The 19,275-nt window shown below is 41.0% G+C and overlaps 1 protein-coding gene across 1 annotated transcript in view; it reads left to right on the forward strand.

Annotated features, from left to right (window-relative positions):
• Positions 1–18,807, forward strand: part of C7 (complement C7) — a 52,837-nt gene extending 34,030 nt beyond the window's left edge. Inside the window, exons 12-18 of the mRNA XM_087443016.1 lie at positions 1,195–1,366; positions 3,308–3,395; positions 5,836–5,968; positions 9,412–9,603; positions 13,993–14,083; positions 16,308–16,492; positions 18,170–18,807. Coding sequence (XP_087299142.1) covers positions 1,195–1,366; positions 3,308–3,395; positions 5,836–5,968; positions 9,412–9,603; positions 13,993–14,083; positions 16,308–16,492; positions 18,170–18,351 — 1,043 coding nt within the window. The 3' untranslated portion in view covers positions 18,352–18,807. The remainder of the gene's footprint in view (positions 1–1,194; positions 1,367–3,307; positions 3,396–5,835; positions 5,969–9,411; positions 9,604–13,992; positions 14,084–16,307; positions 16,493–18,169) is intronic.
• The last annotated feature ends 468 nt before the right edge of the window (positions 18,808–19,275 follow it).

Consider the following 19,275-nt stretch of genomic DNA (forward strand, 5'->3'; position numbering starts at 1 on the left):
GTTTTACTTGAGCCAGTGTGAAGATTATAACCTGGAAAGGCAGTTTCCACAAAGGAAGAAAGCATTCCAGAGAAGCCTGGTTTTCAGTACAGGTTTATACCTTTTTAGAACAAAGAACATATATTAAACATGCCCAGGATACATATTCATCAGAGTTTCAAAGAGGTATTCAGTTGCAAATTAGCAAGTCAACATGAACCTGATGTCAGGAAAGGGACTAATATGGGCGTTACCAACAGGACATCACCAATACTGGCGTAGGAGGGGAAGTATACATTCTTAAGAGAGTGTATTCTTTGCTTTAATGGTTAAAACAGATGTACAATGTATGTTTGACAGGCCATAAGTCAGGCTTCTTTAGTTCAAGCTGAATCAATTTTGAACCAGAAGTTACCCCATATACCCCAATACATGAAAATCTTGTCACAGAATAGAATGCTTTGGGGGAATGGTTTCTGAGATCAGTTTCTAACCAGGAAAGCAAAGCTCTTAAAAGAGGTACAAGTTCTCTCTTGCCTTCCCCAAGGAATGTGATGGGGGAAAATACTAGAAGAACTGTGAGTCATGAATCAGCCCTGAGGTGGAAGGTGGCCAGAGTGGGTAAAGGAAATGTCTGTAGATTGGAGAAGGATGCTGACAGGAGGTAAAAGCATTTCTGCTACTTACCCATTTCCTCATTTTATAAGGTGCCAGCCCTGAGGTTGGCAGCCTGGAATACCCCGTAGATTATGGAACTTATTTGCCTCACTGAGAGACTGTGGGCTGAGGAAAAGAACCAGGACTCGGTCATAAGACCTTGGCAACCACTACAGCATTGGGCATAGCATTTAAGTACTTTGTTTTAGATTCCACGCCTATCAAATAAGAAAGGTAACAGACCTCCTGCCCACCTGGATTCATTCTTGTGACAAGTAAGTGAATGATATAATGTACATGCTTTAAAAGAGTTGTAAAATTATAAACAAATTTAAGATATTATTGCAAGAAACTTGGTAATGCATCCTTAAATGCACAATCCTAGTCAGTGTGCAGAGATATTCTGGTCCTTGTAGAAGACCTCAGTGAACAGAACAAAGATAATAAATCCCCAGATCGTCCCCTCCCCCAGTTACCACATGAGCAGGAAGCTTAGCCCCAAACTCTGGAATCTTCCTCTCCAAGTACTTTCTGAACATCCTCTCTCTTTTCTTACAGGAGGGGTTGATGGAGATTGGAGTTGCTGGTCCTCTTGGGGCCCCTGTGTTCAAGGGAAGAAAACAAGGAGCCGAGAATGCAATAACCCACTTCCCAGTGGGGGTGGGAAGTCTTGTATTGGAGAACCATCAGAAAGCAGGCAATGCGAAGATGAAGAGCTGAAGCACTTTCGGTAATGGAGACCAGACCTCCTGGCAATTGCATAGAACACAGTGCCCTCTGCAGTAAGCGTGGAATACATGATTGCTGCTATTAAAAGATTTAAAAGTTAAATGGAGATTTTTATCAGTGACTGCTTTGTCCTTAGCACTGGGGAGGGAGGCATGGTGTGGCCAACTTGCACTAGTGTGTCTCGAGTTTTCCTGACACGGATGTTACAAAAGGCTCGATAACTGGAAGACAGTCCGGCTGGGTGGCTACGAGCAGCAGCTTTGACATCAAGCAGATCTGCCACCTACTTGCTGTGTGACCTTGGGCAAGTTACTTGACACTCCTCTAAAAGCAGGATAATAATAGTAGGTAAAATGATAACAGAGTGGTGTCAGAATTGAATGAAACATAGTAAGCATTCAATAATAGTTGTATTGCTTTTCAGATATACCACTCCCTCTCATTCATCCATTCATCTATTTATTTAGGATTAAGCATAATGCCAGGTGCTTAAGATGGCTAAGATCTTGACTGATTAGCTCAGTTGTCTGATACCAATTTCCCATTGGCCAGGACCTTGGAAAAACTATCTCAAAAGTGTTTAGTTATGAATCACACCCCTGGGTCAGAATTCCTTATGCCCACTGTTTTACATTGTCCTTACTGGTCTCTTCAGATGAGGGATTGGCAAAAAGTTGTAGTAAGATAATTTGAAGGTCACAGGAGTTGAAGAAAGATGTGAGATACTTGGGTCTCTGGTAGAAGCCTAGGGAGGAGGGGTGCCTTATTCCTAGGTCTTCGGTGCCTCCTAATCCAACAATAACCAATATCTCTTGACAGAGGAAGCTGGCAGGCAGATGAGATTACGGTAGGAGGAGAAGGCCGGCTTCAGGGCACATGTGTCTAGGAAGATGAGGGTCTCTGAGGAGGCCACTGCCCAGTGAGCGTGTTTCCCCTGCCTTTAGACAGAAAGCTGGAGGGAAAGGAACATCCTAAGGAAGGCATTGAAGGAATTTTCACTCTTCTTGGTGCTCAGAAGAGGGGAAATCTCCTCCTCCTCTTCAGTACAAAGAGGAAAATTACAATCAATATTTCACATTTCTGGGTTTCTTCAGAGTGTAGCAAGAGTATCAGGAACTCAGCTGAAAAGGAGCAACACATAGGCTATTTGTGATGCTTTCCTCAGATTTCGTGTCTCCGGAGTGGAGATGATACTGGTGGTGTATTGACCTCAGAGGCACTGTTGGAAAACCATTGTTTAATGGTGGATGTCACTGTTATCATTATTCTGGTTGCGAGCTCCCTCTAGAGATTGCCTTGTGAGAGGTAGAAAGAGCATGATTTTAGGAGCCTAACTGACTAGATGTGAATCCAGCCCTGATATTTTTTGCTTTATAACCTTCGACAAGTTACTCAAACGTTCTGAGCCTGTTTTCTCCATGTATCTCATAGGGTTACTGTGAATGTGAATTGAATTAATGAACATTTGTAAAGCTAAGGTGCCTAGCACATAGCAATGTTCAATCAAAAGTAATTATTTTGTAATTACTCTCTCAAAGGGTCACTAACTCTAAGTACCTTATTTTAATACAGAATTAATTCTGTGTTAAAGGAGTTTTAGAACCAAACTGCAGGAGAAAAAGTAGGTCTGAGATGGGTAACCTCTAGAAATCATACAAAGTAGGAGTGCTGTCCAGTGATTTTAATTTTTTTCCTTTTCCTTTCTGTTTTTCATACTACTGATCTAGTAGCTATCTTTTGGAAGCTTGAGTTTATGTTCGAGTTTTCTGTCACAGGATGTGATCAGATAATTGGTTTTGAAAATGACAAAAATATCACATCAACATACTTACATGAACGGAGTCCCTTCAGATGCAAATGAAGAAGTCACTGTGGTGCAATATGTTTATTACGCTGTGGAAATCCATCACATTAATTATGTTTTGTTTCCTTTTCCTTTCAGATTGCTTGAACCACATTGTTTTCATTTGTCTTTGGTTCCAACAGAATTCTGTCCACCACCTCCTGCCTTGAAAGATGGATTTGTTCAAGTTGGTTATGAAAGATATTTTTTTTCCTTTACAAATGCCCTTTACTCCAAGTGCTATCTCTCCACTGATGTTGTAATCTATTTCCTTCTCCCATGATGAAACAGTGCTAAAAATATTGTAAGTGTGCATTTTAGTGTTAGTGGTGAAGGTTTTTGTTTGTGACTTTTCTCCTTTGGCTCAAGGTGATTAGAATTCTACAGAAGGCAGTCTATCTCCTGTGGTAAGGTGAATCAATACTGCCGCCCAATGAATTAGAAATATAATCATGCCAGAGGGCTGCTAAACATTTCTCTTCTGAACACTAAAATAGGAATCCATAAGCAAGTTCTTCAACATAGAGAACTTTCCCTATTTTTGCCACTGAAAGAAGTCTTTAAATTTTTCATAAATATGGGGTTTGGGTTAAAGTATTAGGTTTATTCCACGAGGCAATAAGACATTTAGCCAGTGTTGGTGAGATATGGGTCATTGTACTTTGAGAAATTTTCTTGTTTGGGAGGAACAGGAGTCATCTGCCACTTGTCATTCTAGGGAATTTTCTTGGCTTTGGGGACATATTTATTCATGCTCTTCTCACTCCGGGTTATGATGAGGCTTTGGCCCTAAGCCCCAGTGAAGTCTCTTCGTGGCTCACATAGGAGATATTGTTCATCAGGATTCTCTCAATGCTGCCAGCCTTGTTTTCTCCATGAAGGATTTTGCCTTTCAAATTCCAGGCCCTTGAACATACACTTACTGAGATTTTGCTGAAGTTTCCCCAAATGTAGGCACTGTTGGGAGATGGAAGAGGAGCGTGTATGTGTGTGTGTATGTGTGTATGTGTGCGCGCGTGCGCGGGGGTGGGGCGGCGGGGAGAGAGAGAGAGAGGAAGAACTTAGCATCTCTAACACTCATACTGTCCCACTACAGTCACCGCAATCCATGAAGTTCCTGAAGGAAACGTATGCTCGGAGAATAAGGCCAAACAAACTCATATACTTCAACAAACCATGAAGCTGTTGTCTCAAACTCCAGTGCATGTGGTGTCCCGTAAGGAGCCAGGGATTCCAAACACTGCCCTGTGGATGAGCTACATCACAGTCACCCAGGGAACTTAGCAGTAGAATGCTGCTAGCCCCTTGTCCTCCATTTTTTCTCATTCTGTAGGTTTAGGGTAGAGCTTGAGAATCTTTTTTTTTTTTTAAATTGCTACTAGTGTTTTTGGACACTGTTGAGTTCCACTTCCCCATATAGAAGGCCCTTTTGCAAAGCAGAGTAAGGCCTAGGGGCTAGAACCAAAGCAGATCAAGTGACCTTCCCTATTTTCTTCAAACCTCAATATCAGCCTGGGTCCTCTGTTTCCTACCAACTCCCACAATGGAGCCAGACTGAGCCAGGACTGACAGTGAGGAAAGGTGGCACCACAAAATTTTGTTCTAATGCCTGCAGCAGAGCTGGTCCAGCCCCAAGCTCTCTCCCAGGCTGATTTCCTTCACTATCTCCTTGGGTGGCAGAGAACCAGAAGGATACGGAAAAGACCCAAAAGAGACCCCAAACGAGCCTGATTACCGCCACAGGGCTCAGACTTCAAATTCTTCCTTGCTTCCACGAAAGCTCACCTGCTGGCATTATAGGCTAATGACATGTCCTTGAATCTGACCCAGCCTCAGCAGCACTTCTCTTACAGGGTGGGGGGTGGGAGAAGATCAACATTAAGCTTCTCCTAAAAGTCATCAGTGAGAAACTTAAACTTTCATGAACACACTGATAGGATTTGAACATTTTCCATACTGGCATTTATTAGGCAGTATTGCCAATGAAGAGCCCATAACACATTATTATGAATAGTTGACTGACAAGGACATTTCCAAAATCTGATAACAAACTGCCTTTTCCTGAAAGTAGAAGGGAAAGAAGTTACTTGAACACTAAAGTAATTTTAGTAAAATGCTTAGTACAGTGCTTGGTACTTTGGGAACAATCAATAAATTATAGTGGCATTAATGGCTTTATTTCAGTTAATGGTGGTAGCAGTGTTGTTGGCTAGGACTGTACAGGGAAAAACATTTTTTTTTTTTGTGAGGGAGATCGGCCCTGAGCTAACATCTGCCAATCCTCCTTTTTTTGATGAGGAAGACTGGCCCTGCGCTAACATCCATGCCCATCTTCCTCCACTTTATATGGGATGCCACCACAGCATGGCTTGCCAAGCAGTACGTTGGTGCGCGCTCGGAATCCGAACCGGCGAACCCGGGGCCACCGCAGCGGAGCAGCGCACTTAACCGCTTGCGCCACGGGGCCGACCCCGGGAAAAACATTTTTATAGACAGTTTTCTAAATCACTCATGTTGCCTGATGATTAAAAGAAGGCATTATTTATAGGCCAAATATATCTAAAGAAACGTTTTGTTAATGCAAAGAGGACATACTCTTTCTCTCTCCATCTTTGATTTCTGTTTAGGATGAAGGTGCCAGGTTTCCTGTTGGGAAAAACATAGTGTATACTTGCAATGAAGGCTACTCTCTTATTGGAGACCCCGTTGCCAGATGTGGAGAAGATTTACAGTGGCTCGTTGGGGAAATGCATTGTCAGAGTGAGTGGCTTTGGTTGTAGTGTGTAACTTAAGATGAGAGAATAAAGTGGAAGAGAATGAATCAAGATAGATAACCTCTCACCGAACGCCCCATGTCTTGACCTCCCTTTCCTGAAAGGCTCATATGATCCTGTCCAATTCCAGTCGTGTCTTGAAAAAGCCCTCAGCAGTCTCTAGTTGATGGTGCTCCTGTTAGGTGAGGCACATTTGATTGCAATTTTAAAGTTTCTAGTGCAAATCAGAATAGACCAGGGCATTCAGTTCTGGCTAAGACCATCAGGACGTTCTTTAGAGTTCAATTGCTAGAGGTGTACCACAATCAATCTACTTCTTTAAATGCTTTGGATCCTATTCTGTTCAGATGTAGGCATCTGAGTATGAGCTTCTGCATTTTGTACCACCCTAACCCTACTCTTTGGCTTCCATCTCAATTGTACTGCAACATAAAGTTTGTTCAGTGGATGGACAGAGAGAGCTGTTGGGATATATTTTTCCTGTATCAGTTGGTCTATGCTATGTGAGGAAAGCCCTAGTGCACACATGTATATTCTTCTCTTGGGTATACACCTACTAGTGAAATTTCTGAGTCATAGGGTTGTACACACGTTTAGACTTAGTACATGCTACTAGTCTTCCAATTGGTTGTACCAATTTACATCACTACCAGAATCTGAGAGTCAAGATTGCTCTGTATCCTCCCAACACTTGATATCATCTATCTTAAAGATTTTAGCTATTATAGTGAGTGTGTAGCAATATCTTATTTTTTAGTTTGCATTTTAAATTCGTGTTTTTCTGATGACTATGATGTTAAGCTTGTTTTCATATGTTTATTGGCCATTTGGGATAGCCTCTTCCGTGAAGTGGCTGTCCAATCTTGCCATTTTTTCTATTGATTTGTCTGTCTTTTTCTTATTGATTTGTAGGACCTCCTCTGTTTCTGTCTGTCTCTGTCTCTGTCTGTCTCTCTGTCTCTCTCTCCTGGAGTCCTTGAGCAGAAATTACTGAAATGGAATATAAATGATCCCCCTAGTTAGGAGTAATAAAGCCAAAAGTTGGTTCTTTGAAAAGATTAATAAGATACTTCTGCCTGAAGAGTTTCTTTTCCTTTGTTCTGAATCTACTGGTGGAAAATTGTCTCAGTCTTTGTTTATCTTAAAATGTCTTTACTTTACCTTCATTTTTGAAGGACATTTTTATCTTCATTTTGAAGGACTCTGTTTCATTCTAAATATTTTCTATTGCTCTATCTTCTAGTTTATTAATTCTCTATACAGTTGTGTATGATCTGCTTTTAAGAACTCTACTGAGTTCTTAATTTCTTCAATTTTATTTTCTAATTCTAGATATTCCATTTGCTTACTTTTCCATACTTTCTAATTCTCTGTTGAAATTCTCCATCTTGTCGTTTAATTTTTTTTCCCAGCATATTAATCATAGTTGTTTCATGGTCCATGTCTGTTAACCCCATTATCTGGATCTGTTGTGGATCTATTTCTACTGTCTTTTTTTGTTGGATGTTGGTCAATTCTTGTCTTTTTGAATGTTAGATTAGTTTTGATTAAATACCAGACTTTATCTGTAAAAAATTAAGAAATAATTTGAGGGTTTGGGTGATGTTATCTTCCTCTAGAGAAGATTTAGCTTTGTTTCTGGCAAGCAGTGAGGCTGGTTTATTTCCGGTTTACCTTTATTCCTAGGGTGTAGCCATTATGGGGTCCTAACGGAAGGCGTGAGATTTCGAATGAGGCCCCTCCTTCATGATAGGATTAGGAGATCTAATTTTTGATCTCCTAGCCCTGTGAGACTGCTAAAAACTCTACTCAGCTTTTCAGCCTGTGAGCTGCAGCTTTCTCCTCAGTTTAGCCACCTTTCAGCATATTTATTTGTATTTTTTTAAAGTTTAAAAATACCTCAAGGAGAAAGGCATTACCAAATGTTATAATCACTACTTTAGACTTCCCTTCTCTCTGGAATCTGGGACCTTCAAGGTTCTGCTGTCTTGGTAGCGCTCTGATGCTCTCAGAAATACTTTTTTCTTTTAATTTGGTACAGCCTGTCTATTTGTCTTGGTGGGAGCACAATTGTGAAACCAACAAATGTATCATGGCCAGAAACAAACAAATCTGATGCTAGATTTTTAGGTTTTTGAAGTCAAAATATGTGACTTGTATCTTCTTGCATCCCCAGCAGCACACAGCATACTTAGAAAAATATAGGCACTCAGTAAGTGCTGTGTTTGAATGAATAAACGGATTTTCTGATGAAAATGGTGCAGAAAGAAAGTAGTATTTTATAGAATATTGTCCAAAGTCCATTAAAGAGATTGGCAAGGTTTTTTTTTTTTAATTGTGAATTCTGACTTGCTTTCCATAACCATGCATGTTTCTCTCTCTCTCTCTCTTTTTTTTTTTTGCAGGGAAAGATTCACTCTAAGCTAACATCTGTTGCCAATCTTCCTCCTTTTTTCTTCCTCCTCCCCCCACAAAGCGCCAGTGCATAGTTGTATATAGTTGTAAATTCTTCTGGTTCTTCTATGTGAGTCACTGCCACAGCATGATTGCTGACAGATGAGTGGTGTGGTTCCATGCTTGGGACCAAACCCAGGCCGCCGAAGCAGAGCACGCAGAACTTTAACCTCTAGGCCATCAGGGCTAGCTCATGTTTCTCATTTTTTTCTTTGCCATTTTTTTCAAGTAGAAAATTTGAGCTAATGAACATAATTGAGAAAGAAAGAATAGAGGTGGAAAACCAAAGAATATATTTATTTATTTATTTATTTATTTTTATTTTTTTAAAGATTTTATTTATTTATTTTTTCCCCCCAAAGCCCCAGTAGATAGTTGTATGTCATAGCTGCACATCCTTCTACTTGCTGTACGTGGGACGCGGCCTCAGCACAGCCGGAGAAGCAGTGCGTGCCCGGGATCCGAACCCGGGCCGCCAGCAGTGAAGCGCGCGCACTTAACCGCTAAGCCACAGGGCCGGCCCCCAAAGAATATTTAAAACTTTTATGGTTGCAAGGTTAAAGGTGGCTCTTTAAAAATTTCAGATTATAAAATATCTAATTGGATATATGCTAATTATATGCAAATGAACATCTCTTGGGAACATTCTGGTGGGACTTCACCACACCAGAGAGATAAAGGCTGGGCTTTAGGACTCTGTTTAGAAAGCTTATTCATTTTAAGTTGTCACATTGCTTTGACGACAAGGGTGAGACGGTGGGAACTGTTCTAGTCTTCAGTCATTCATTGTTCATTACATGCCAGGCATTGTGGGACATGTCTTTCAGGGCTAAGAGTAAACTCATCTCTTCCTCCTTGTCCTCAAATGCGAAAAAGCAGGGCAAGTGTATCAACACTATTTGAGGCTGTTGTTTTTTTTTAAAAGATGGCTTAGGAAAGCAATGACCCTTGTGTTCTGCTCTCTTTTGTCTTTAGAAATTGCCTGTGTTCTACCTACACTGCCCGATGTCGTACAGAGTCATCCCCACAAACCTTTCTACACAGTTGGTGAGAAGGTGACCTTTTCCTGTTCAGGTGGCACGTCCTTAGAAGGTCCTTCCTCATTTCTCTGTGGATCCAGCCTTAAGTGGAGCCCTGAGATAAAGAATGTCCAGTGTGTGCGAAAAGGTAAGCAGCTCCTGGGTCTATCCAAAGACGCCTGCACGCAGGCTAATGAGAGTCCTTGTCGCCATCCTTTATGGCAGCGAATTGCCATATCTGTGAGCCATACCCTCTATCCCTGCCCCGCCCCGAAGGAGGTCAGTTCGTAGACTGGGTAGCAGACTTTTTTCACATGACACAGATAGACTCATGGAATGCAAGGGAAGGAAAGAACCGCCCTGGGGATTCTGAAATTTTAACTTAAATCCTCCATTTCAAAGACTAGCTTTATATCTGTTATGTTGCCAAGAAAATAAAGAGTTTTCAAAAGCTGGTTTCATCCTGATTTTCAAAATCTACTTTTGTTGAGTACAGAGTTGAGATCATAATTTATATAAAATTCTGAGTCTAGGCTCAAAACTGGCAAAAAAAAAAAAATTCTGTATGTTTCATTTCTGGGCTCTCAGAGAGTTTGTTAATATTACTGAGATACAAAATTTAAAAGCATTTACATTTAACACTGCAAAGCAGAAATTATTGAAGAAAAAGCGTTGTGGTTTGTGAAGTTGTTTTTAATAGTGGAAATCCAAAAATCTGGTATTTTTGAACACCTGGCAAATTAAAATGGCCTTTTAAGAAGTTAAGGTAGGAAGAGATTTAGAAAGCCAAATTATTTCTTTTTGGAGATATTCAAGATAGGGTGGATTTTTTTTTTTTTTTTAAGTTTATATTTATTTATTTATTTATTTATTTTTCCCCCAAAGCCCCAGTAGATAGTTGTATGTCATAGCTGCACATCCTTCTAGTTACTGTATGTGGGATGCGGCCTCAGCATGGCCGGAGAAGCAGTGCGTCGGTGCTCGCCCGGGATCCGAACCTGGGCCGCCAACAGAGGAGCGTGCGCACTTAACCGCTAAGCCACGGGGCCGGCCCGGATTTGTTTTTAAAATAATCTATTTCTTCTTTGTTTACCTTTTTTAAAATAAATGGAAAATATATGTTTGTAATAATTAAAGAGAGGAAAGAAGAAAAATTCACTTGCATTCTATTTTATATGGTATTCTTATTTCTCTAGTGTATGATTTTTTTTTTTTTGGTGAAGAAGATTAGCCCTGACCTAACATCCGTTGCCAATCCTCCTCTTTTACTGAGGAAGATTGGCCCTGGGCTAACATCCGTGCCCATCTTCCTCTACTTTATATGGGACGCCACCACAGCATGGCTTGACAAGCGGTGTCTTGGTCTCTGCCCAGGATCCGAACCTGCTAACCCCGGGGAGCTGGAGCATGCAAACTTAACCACTATGACACCTGACTGACCCCTCTAGTGTATGATTTTTAATTCAATGCCAAAATTTGTCTTTTATAGTGAGGATGAAGTGCTAGATTCCATGAGTGATACTATTAGGTGAATTAGGTGGTCACAACTGAAAAGAGAGCAGGCTGTGTTGAGCGCTCTGTGACTGAGGGTGGACATGGGCTGTGGTGGTAAGTAATCATCGATGACAGAACAGGAGTGCAGCAAGGCTGATGCAGTACCCACTATGCCAGTATTCACATACTCTTCAGCTGTCAAAGGCCCACATCAGAGACAATTGCTTTGTTTTCTACGTGCACTGAAGCATAAATAAGAATTTATTTGGGACATTTGAAGTAATGGACCTGTACCAGTAATTCTAAAATTAAAGAGAACAATGTACAGTTGATGAGGTTGCTCTTTTATTCCAAATGTTATTATATACTTGTCTTTCGAAAATGTCTGCTTCAGTCCTTTTATAGCACAATTTGACATGAATTTTCTCCCACTCACTAGCAAATTCCGTTAAAGTTTTAATTAAGGACGTTTTTCAGACCTGCGTGTTTTTTGAAAGATGTGGATAACAGTAATAACTACCCTTAAAATAAGCCTATAACAGACAAAAAATTCCAGGTTTGTCAGCCTCCAAAGGTGATGTTGTAAAACACCTGTTGTAACATTATTTAGTCTTTTTTTTTATTGTGGTAAAGTATATAAAACATAAAATTTACCATTTTAACCATTTTTAAATGTACAGTTCAGTGTCATTAAATACATTTCCATTATTTGTAACCATCATCACCTTCTATCTCCAGAACTTTTTCATCTTCCCAAACTGACACCTTGTACGTGTTAGACACTAACTCCTCATTTCTCCCTCCTCCCTTCAGTATTTGGTCTTGATGTGAAGATATTTGGTTTTAAAACAGTAAAGGTACATACCGTAGGTGGGCCCTAAAACTGTGTTTATTTGGTTAACCAAGCTATGAAGATAACAAAGCTATGTTCTTCTCAAATGCAAAAGTCTTAAGTTTAGAAAATTCCATCATTTTTCACAGAGAAATTATAATAACTTTTATAAAATATTTAAAATCTAAAATTTCAGCCTTATGAATGATAAGTAAACTTCTTTTTAAAAAATTTTTTTCCCAGTTTTACTGAGAAATAATTTGACATACATCACTGTATAGGTTCAAGGTGTAGAGCATGATGGTTTGCTTTACCTATATTGTGAGATGATTACCACAATAGGTCTAGTAAACATCTAGCATCTCACAAAAACACAATAAAAAGAAAAGAAAAAAAAAATTTCTCCTTGTGATGAGAACTCTCAAGATCCACTCTCCCAACAACCTTTCTCTATATCATACAGCAGTGTTAGCATAGTCATCGTGTAGAACATTACAGCCCCAGTGCCCACCTATCTCATAACTGGAATTTTGTACTCTTTGACCTTGCTTCTAGCAAATAAACTTCTAATCATAATGCAGAACTAATTTACACGGCTTTGTCATTGAACTTTAGTTTTGGTACATTTAGATTAGACTTTCTCAACCCTAACACTATTGGAATTTTGGGCCTGGGAGCCTGTCCTGTGCCTTGTAAGATCTTTAGCAGCATCCTTGGTCTCTATCCACTAGAAGCCAGTAGCACACCCTAGTTATGACAGACAAAAATGTCTCTAGACATTGCCAAGTGTCCTCTGGGGGGCGAAGTGGCCCCTGGCTGAGAAGCACTGATCGAGATAACACCATTTTAACAAACATTTTATTTTGGAATAATTTGAGATTTCAGAAAAGTTGCAAATATAGTTTCCATATAGTTTACCCATCTTTCCAAGTTTTCCCCACCTTCGCATAATATTAATATCTCATATAACTTGACATAATGTAGTTGGTTAAAACGAAGACATTAATATTAGTACAATACTATTGACTAAACTACAGACTTTATTCATATATCACCATTTTTTTCACTAATATCCTATATGGTCTAGGATCCAATTCAGAATACTACATTGCATTTAGGATAATACCATTTTAAAGGGAAGTCTTTAAAGAATGAGTACTTGTTACAGATATTGCTGAACACGGCAGGCATGCTTCACATGGCTACCATTTTTACAAGTTTATGAATTGTTCACCACATTTTACCTTCATGTCTAAATCTCTTAAGTTTTCCAAAGCAAGGAAGTAATCCATAGTTTGTGCATCCATAAAAACATGCTCTTCAGCTAAACTACCTTTATAGATACATCCAACAGGTAACAGTTTTATGTTGGGAAAGTAGATGCCACTGAATTCTCTTGTAATGAAGCTGGCAGGAGGTGGAAATAGTGGAGTGTTTTCGATTATTCACGTTGTAATCAGGTATAGCTGAAGAGGTGGCAGTCAAATTATGCTCTTGTAAGATGGACCAAGGTGTTTTCTTGTCAAAATTGGAATGATGATTGACTTTTAATCAGTTTGTAGAAAACATAAAGCAATGGAAAGGATTTCTTTAATGTAAGTACCTCTAGATATTTACTCACTGTTGAGGGGAGACCTCTTGGACATTTGTACGTAAGAGGTTACTATAGATCTCCTTGGGATACCAGGGAGTTCTCCATGTATAGGTCAAGCTATGTTGCTGCTTTCTGTCCCATTATAGGCACAGTGGGGAAAATGCAGTCCAAACAACAGTTTATAAACACCAACTTCTGATGAAAGGGAGCCTGCTCTACTCGCCTTGGATTCAGACAAATGTGGACTTAAATCCTGGCTTGGCCAATTTGTTAAACGTGTGAACTAGCACCAATTTCCTAACTTTTATGACCCTTGGTTTCTTCATCTCTTAAATTGGCATTTGTTAAGGAGGATTAAATATCACAATGTGTAAGAAGTGCACGGCCAATAGTAAATGCTCAAGAAATGGTAGCTATTATGACTAATGAAATTATTTGTGGGATGCTCCTAGGAATGTTCTATCTCTTGTAAAATGCTTTACATCTTTATGTTTTTACTGTACAAACTTGTGGCAATTGAGAATATTACAGAGCCTGGTTCAACAACTAAACTAATACTTTGTTTACCATGAAGAAGCTCTTCTAATGATTGCATCTCCTTTATCCTTTTCTTTTAGATGCCCCTTTGACACCGGCAATGCCTGAATGTCAGCGCTGGGAGAAACTGCAGAATTCAAGATGTGTTTGTAAAATGCCCTATGAATGTGGGTGAGCTCTGTCTTTGCTCATTTCTTGTTTTATTTTATTCATGATAAATGAAATGATTTCTTAGATGCTAGTCTCTATTAGATCCAAGGGGTTGCTTACCAAGGTTTAGGGGTCTTTGCACTTTAATCTGGACCATCTGCTGCCTGTTATTTGCCTGGCTCACCAGGGCTGACAACTGGTGGCATTAAGCAGTGATCTAAGCTTGCTGGTGAGGAAGGCTGAAGGACCACTTGAGCACTGCTTGTTCTCTATATAAAATGGGGCAAAATTACAAATCTGTCCCCTGAGGATTTAGAGCATGAGAGGGTTAGGGCTGCAATTCCCTCGAGACATACACTCTTAAAGCAATGCTGATAGAGCAAGAAGCAGCTGCTTTTCTGATTCTTAAAATATCCACATCTCTAGATTTGCCTTATAAGAATGCCACCCAACATGAAATCATTCCATTGTAGGTGGCTATCTGAAGTAGTTACTAGATGTCTGTGCCACGGTCCTGGTGGGATACAGATGGCAGGATTAAATTTGGTTAAGAGGAGGTTTACTGGTGGGACTACTGACAGAAGTGTTCAGAGTAAAGGAAGCTGCAAGCCACAGGGCAGTACTCTGGACTGGTGACAGCTGGGTATCTATCCATGGCCAGGCCTGAAGGAGTGAGGAGAGGAGCATGTATGAAAACTGCAGACAGAGAGGGCTATGTGGAGATGGCAGCTAAGGAGCAGCTGAGTCCCCATTTTAGGGACCTCAGAGATCCCCCGGGAGTGAGCCAGGGGAATAAACACCCCAACTGCACTCTCTTCCCTCCCTCCAATCTCCTGCCAGTGCTCCCCATTGATCAAACCACCTGAAGATAGAGGACAAGGAAGTCTATTGATGAGGTCCATATGTGTCAACCTCCCAGGCAGGGTGGAGAAGGATGGAGAGTGAGTCTGGAGAGGCAAAGGGGAGACACGCAGGCCCCCGGACTTTCTGGTCATCTTTAAGGTTAAGAATCAAAACACAAATTTTCTGATCAATTACTTGGCTTTCAAGTGTTATTGTCGTCAAAACACATATCCAACTCCTTGAACACCTACAGTGGGTAATGGTGACTGTGATGGTGTCTTGTAAGAAGTAACTTCTTATGTGAAGGAGAATACAGCTCAATAACATAAACTGGCAAGGGTGGTCAGCCCAGAATATTGTGACGGTGCTGTTATTTGCTATTAATCGTTGTTTACCTTGATTCACTTTCATCCTCTTTCCAACTTCTCCAGATTCATTTAGTTTGTCTGCAGCCTGCTGTTTATAGACATGGTGCGAGTTTTTATATCAGATACTGACAACAAGGTGGCCTCGTAAAGCCCTCTCTGTGCTTTAAGATGTTCTGTTATTTAAAGTTATTTAAAGGTTAAATAAGCAGATAAAAGAGAGATACAAAGATTTCTTTTTGTTATGTAAATAACTCCAAGTAAATTTAGTTCTTGGTCAGAGAAGAAAATAGTAGAGCTAAATATATATTTAAATAAATATAGACACCGTCTACTGTTCGAAAATACTTTTTGTCTAAGGTTTCAGCACAGTAATGCCTCCTTATCCACCAGCATTCAGAAATGTGGTTGTTTTTATTAGTAATATTTCTAGAAACCTGGATCTCACCATTTTATCACCAATGGTTAAGAGAGTAAAAATTTTTATCGACATATTTCTAAACTATTTTGTAAATATAGACACTTTTAAAAATAGCATTGAAAAACACAGTTTCGTCTTCCCTTGAGGAATTAGTCATCAACCTTTGGACATTGCTGTACTGTGGACATGAACTCTCAGGGCTCCTGGGCTGGGAGGAGCTATTTTCTCCTTCAGTCAGTGGTCCTACTCAACTGTTCGAGTTTCTGATCTTTGCTGATTTTCTGTCTCCTTCCTTGTCAATCCACTGGCTGTCCCTAACAGACCTTGCCTTCTTTTCTAATTTGCTGCATCTATTCTAGATGAAAGTAGATCGACGCTGGATATCTAAGCTTGCAAAAATTGTGAATACATAAAGAGCAAAATATGTTCATTTTGAAGATCTGAGGGGGTTTGGGCCCTCGGAATGAAGGGGATTTGAGTTTTTGCTCCATCTATCTTTCTGTTATGGATGATAATATCTGAGACACTGAGCTAAGAGCCTCACCTTTCGCTTCTCATTGTCAGCTTTTAAGAATGAAAATCTTGTAAATAATGTAATTCTAAAAATTTGTTTCAGATCCTCCTTGGATGTATGTGCTCGAGATGAGAGAAGCAAAAGGATACTGCCTCTGACAGTTTGCAAAATGCACGTTCTCCGCTGTCAGGGCAGAACTTTTACTCTTACAGGTAGAGAGAGCTGTACCCTGCCTGCCTCAGCTGAAAAAGCTTGTGGTGTGTGTCCACTATGGGGAAAATGTGATGGTAAGGGGCTTTTCCTATTTGTAACTGTACGTGCTGAAGTAGTAGTTTTTAAAAATGTCATTTTCTCATTTAATAGCAGATCCCTGAGGATGTGAAAGACTCACACTGGTCTGAGCGTGAACTGCCCTCGCCCACTGCCTTCCCTGGGGCACGGGGTGGATTAAGCACCTAAGAGGGCAAGGACCCATCCCTGATGGTCTGAATGTCCCCTCAAACATCCGTGACTCCTCGTCAACCTTCATGATTTTTGCTTTGTCCTTGTATTATCCATATTAGGTACTCATTTTTAAAAACAGATTCATAAAAATAACTTATTTTTTATAAAAGGAAACTTTATATCACTTTCTTAAAAGGAAGTATCACTTGCCATAAATATTAGATAACTATAAAAATACATACAATGAAACAAAATAAGGTTGTAGATTCTAGCCAGATGCTGCTGGGAGCTGGTGGGATGCTGTTTCCTTGGGGTAAAAGGAGTTTAGCAAGTGTTAGGGGGGTGTTAAAAGCACTCTGGTGCCGGGCTGGCCCAGTGGTGTAGTGGTTAAGTTCTCATGCTCTGCTTCAGTGCCCCAGGGTTCGTAGGTTCAGATCCCAGGCACGGACCTACACACTGCTCATCAAGCCATGCTGTGGTGGGGTCCCACATACAAAATAGAGGAAGATTGGTACAAATGTTAGCTCAAGGACAATCTTCCTCAAACAAAAAGAGGAAGATTGGCACAGATGTTGAAAACACACCAGTGCCAAGCTGACACCCTCCTAGAAGTTATCAGAAGGATTTGAAGAGAAGAGACTTACTTTCTCAAGTTGTGATTCAATATTTGCTAGTGCTATGTCCAAGGAGCACTTACAGTGATCTTGACTACCACCACCACTGCCATGACACACCTCAAGGGTTTCTACCGTACTGCGTACGTAGGCAGAAGGGCTGGGACACGGGGCCAAGTCACCGCTCTCAGTTTCCCCATCTGTAAATTTGGGAGCTGGACCTGTGTGATCTGTAAGGTCTCTGCCAGTTCTTCAGGCCTTCCCCCTCCTTGTACCCACTGGGCACCTTTCCCCTCACTCTCCTGATGCTTTGCAGCATGTACGGTGACATACAAAACTCTAGCTACGCCTGGGTCACTTTCAGTTTGGCGGTCGCCATGGTCGGCTGGCTGACCCTGTTACTCTCCTTCTGGAGACACCTGGCTGGTGTATTCCAGCCTCACTCCTTCAGCGCACACAGTGCTTTCCTCCCTAACTCATTTCTGGTTTGTTTTTATGGGATATGTAGCCTTTTGTATTTCACACCCTCTCTCTCAGAACAAGTTGAATTCATTTTTCTTTGTCTCTCTGAGCCCTGCCACTCAGCTCTTCGCAGAGGTCTTCTCATTCAGCCAGCCAGCTTCTGGTCCATATGGGCAGCAGGATGGAGAAGGAGAGGACCACCCCTCGTGGGTCCAACCAATAGAAAGCCTGGCACCAACCTCAACACCTGTTTATTCTGAGTGGAGCAAAACGCCTTGCTTTCCTGGTCCTACTGCCTTTCCACGGGGTAGTTGATTGCATCACTGGAGGCAGGAGCTTCCATAGCTCTCTAATCAGCACATCGTGACTTTGGCGATAACGTGCCCTGACTCTCCTACCTCCACGATGTGCCATTAAGCCTCTCTCACTTATTTATTTTTCCAGCCCAGAGCAGCAAATGTGTCTGCAGAGAAGCAACGGAGTGCGAGGAAGAAGGATTTAGCGTCTGTGTGGAAGTGAATGGCGAGGAGCTGACGATGACGGAGTGTGAGGCTGGCGCCCTTAGATGCCGAGGGCAGAGCATCTCCGTCACCAGCATAAGGCCCTGCGCAGTGGGAACCCAGTAGGCTCCTGGGTGCCCCTTAGCTTGCTTGAAATCCAGCAGCACTCTGTGGCTAAGTTAAAACATCTGCATAATTGGGCATTTTAGACATCTTTTCCAGCGTGGAGGCACAGTATTTCTCATTCTGCTCCAGTGTCCTCTTGTCTCCTCAGCTCCAGCCATCTGCATAAACACAACCTTTATTCTCCCAAACCTGCATTCAGATACTCTTTCTTTTTTTTTAATGCCAGTCAGGATGAAGAATATTCATGGACCTTTGTATGACCTAACTGTGTGTTCTTGGAAAAATTGCTAACTTCTCTGGACCTTGACTTTTTAATCTGAAAATTAGAGTAGACTAGAAAATTAAAATTAAACTAGAGAAACTCGAATGCTCCATTTAGTCCTATGATTCTTTTAAGTATAATTGACCCCTGCATGGACCAGAACACACTCTACAAATTGATTAGGGAAACAGAAAGATCAGAGAGGTTGACTTCCCTCAGTGAAACCAAACGTGAAGGAGACCTTAATGGAAAAAGACAGATGCAATTATTCCTTCCCCAGTAGTAATCTCATGCTTCACCCTATTGACTCAAGGACCAGTGTATGGATTCCTAATCTTGTCAGGGGATTGAACCACTGAATGTCAGAGCAGGATTCATAGAGCTATGGTCATGGGGCTCCTGCTGCCTTCTTATTCGAGACAAAACACAATTCAATCTTCTCTTTGGGGCTTTTCTTTAGTATGTGTCAAACACAAGACCTGGAGTCCCGTCCCCCCCCCCCCCCCGCCCCTTTCCTTTTGTTGGAAGCATCGGTTCATGCCTGGGCAACTAAGTGATGGGTATTTGAGAGAACAGTCTTCTCTAACGTGGATACATGCCTAGGGTTTTCAGGGGGCTATTAGGTGGATCAACTTGAAGCTCTGGCCTTCTATTTATTCCTT

This window comes from Ceratotherium simum, chromosome 18, assembly GCF_057802395.1.
Source record: "Ceratotherium simum simum isolate JZ-2026a chromosome 18, ASM5780239v1, whole genome shotgun sequence".
NCBI classification, from domain to species: Eukaryota; Metazoa; Chordata; class Mammalia; order Perissodactyla; family Rhinocerotidae; genus Ceratotherium; species Ceratotherium simum.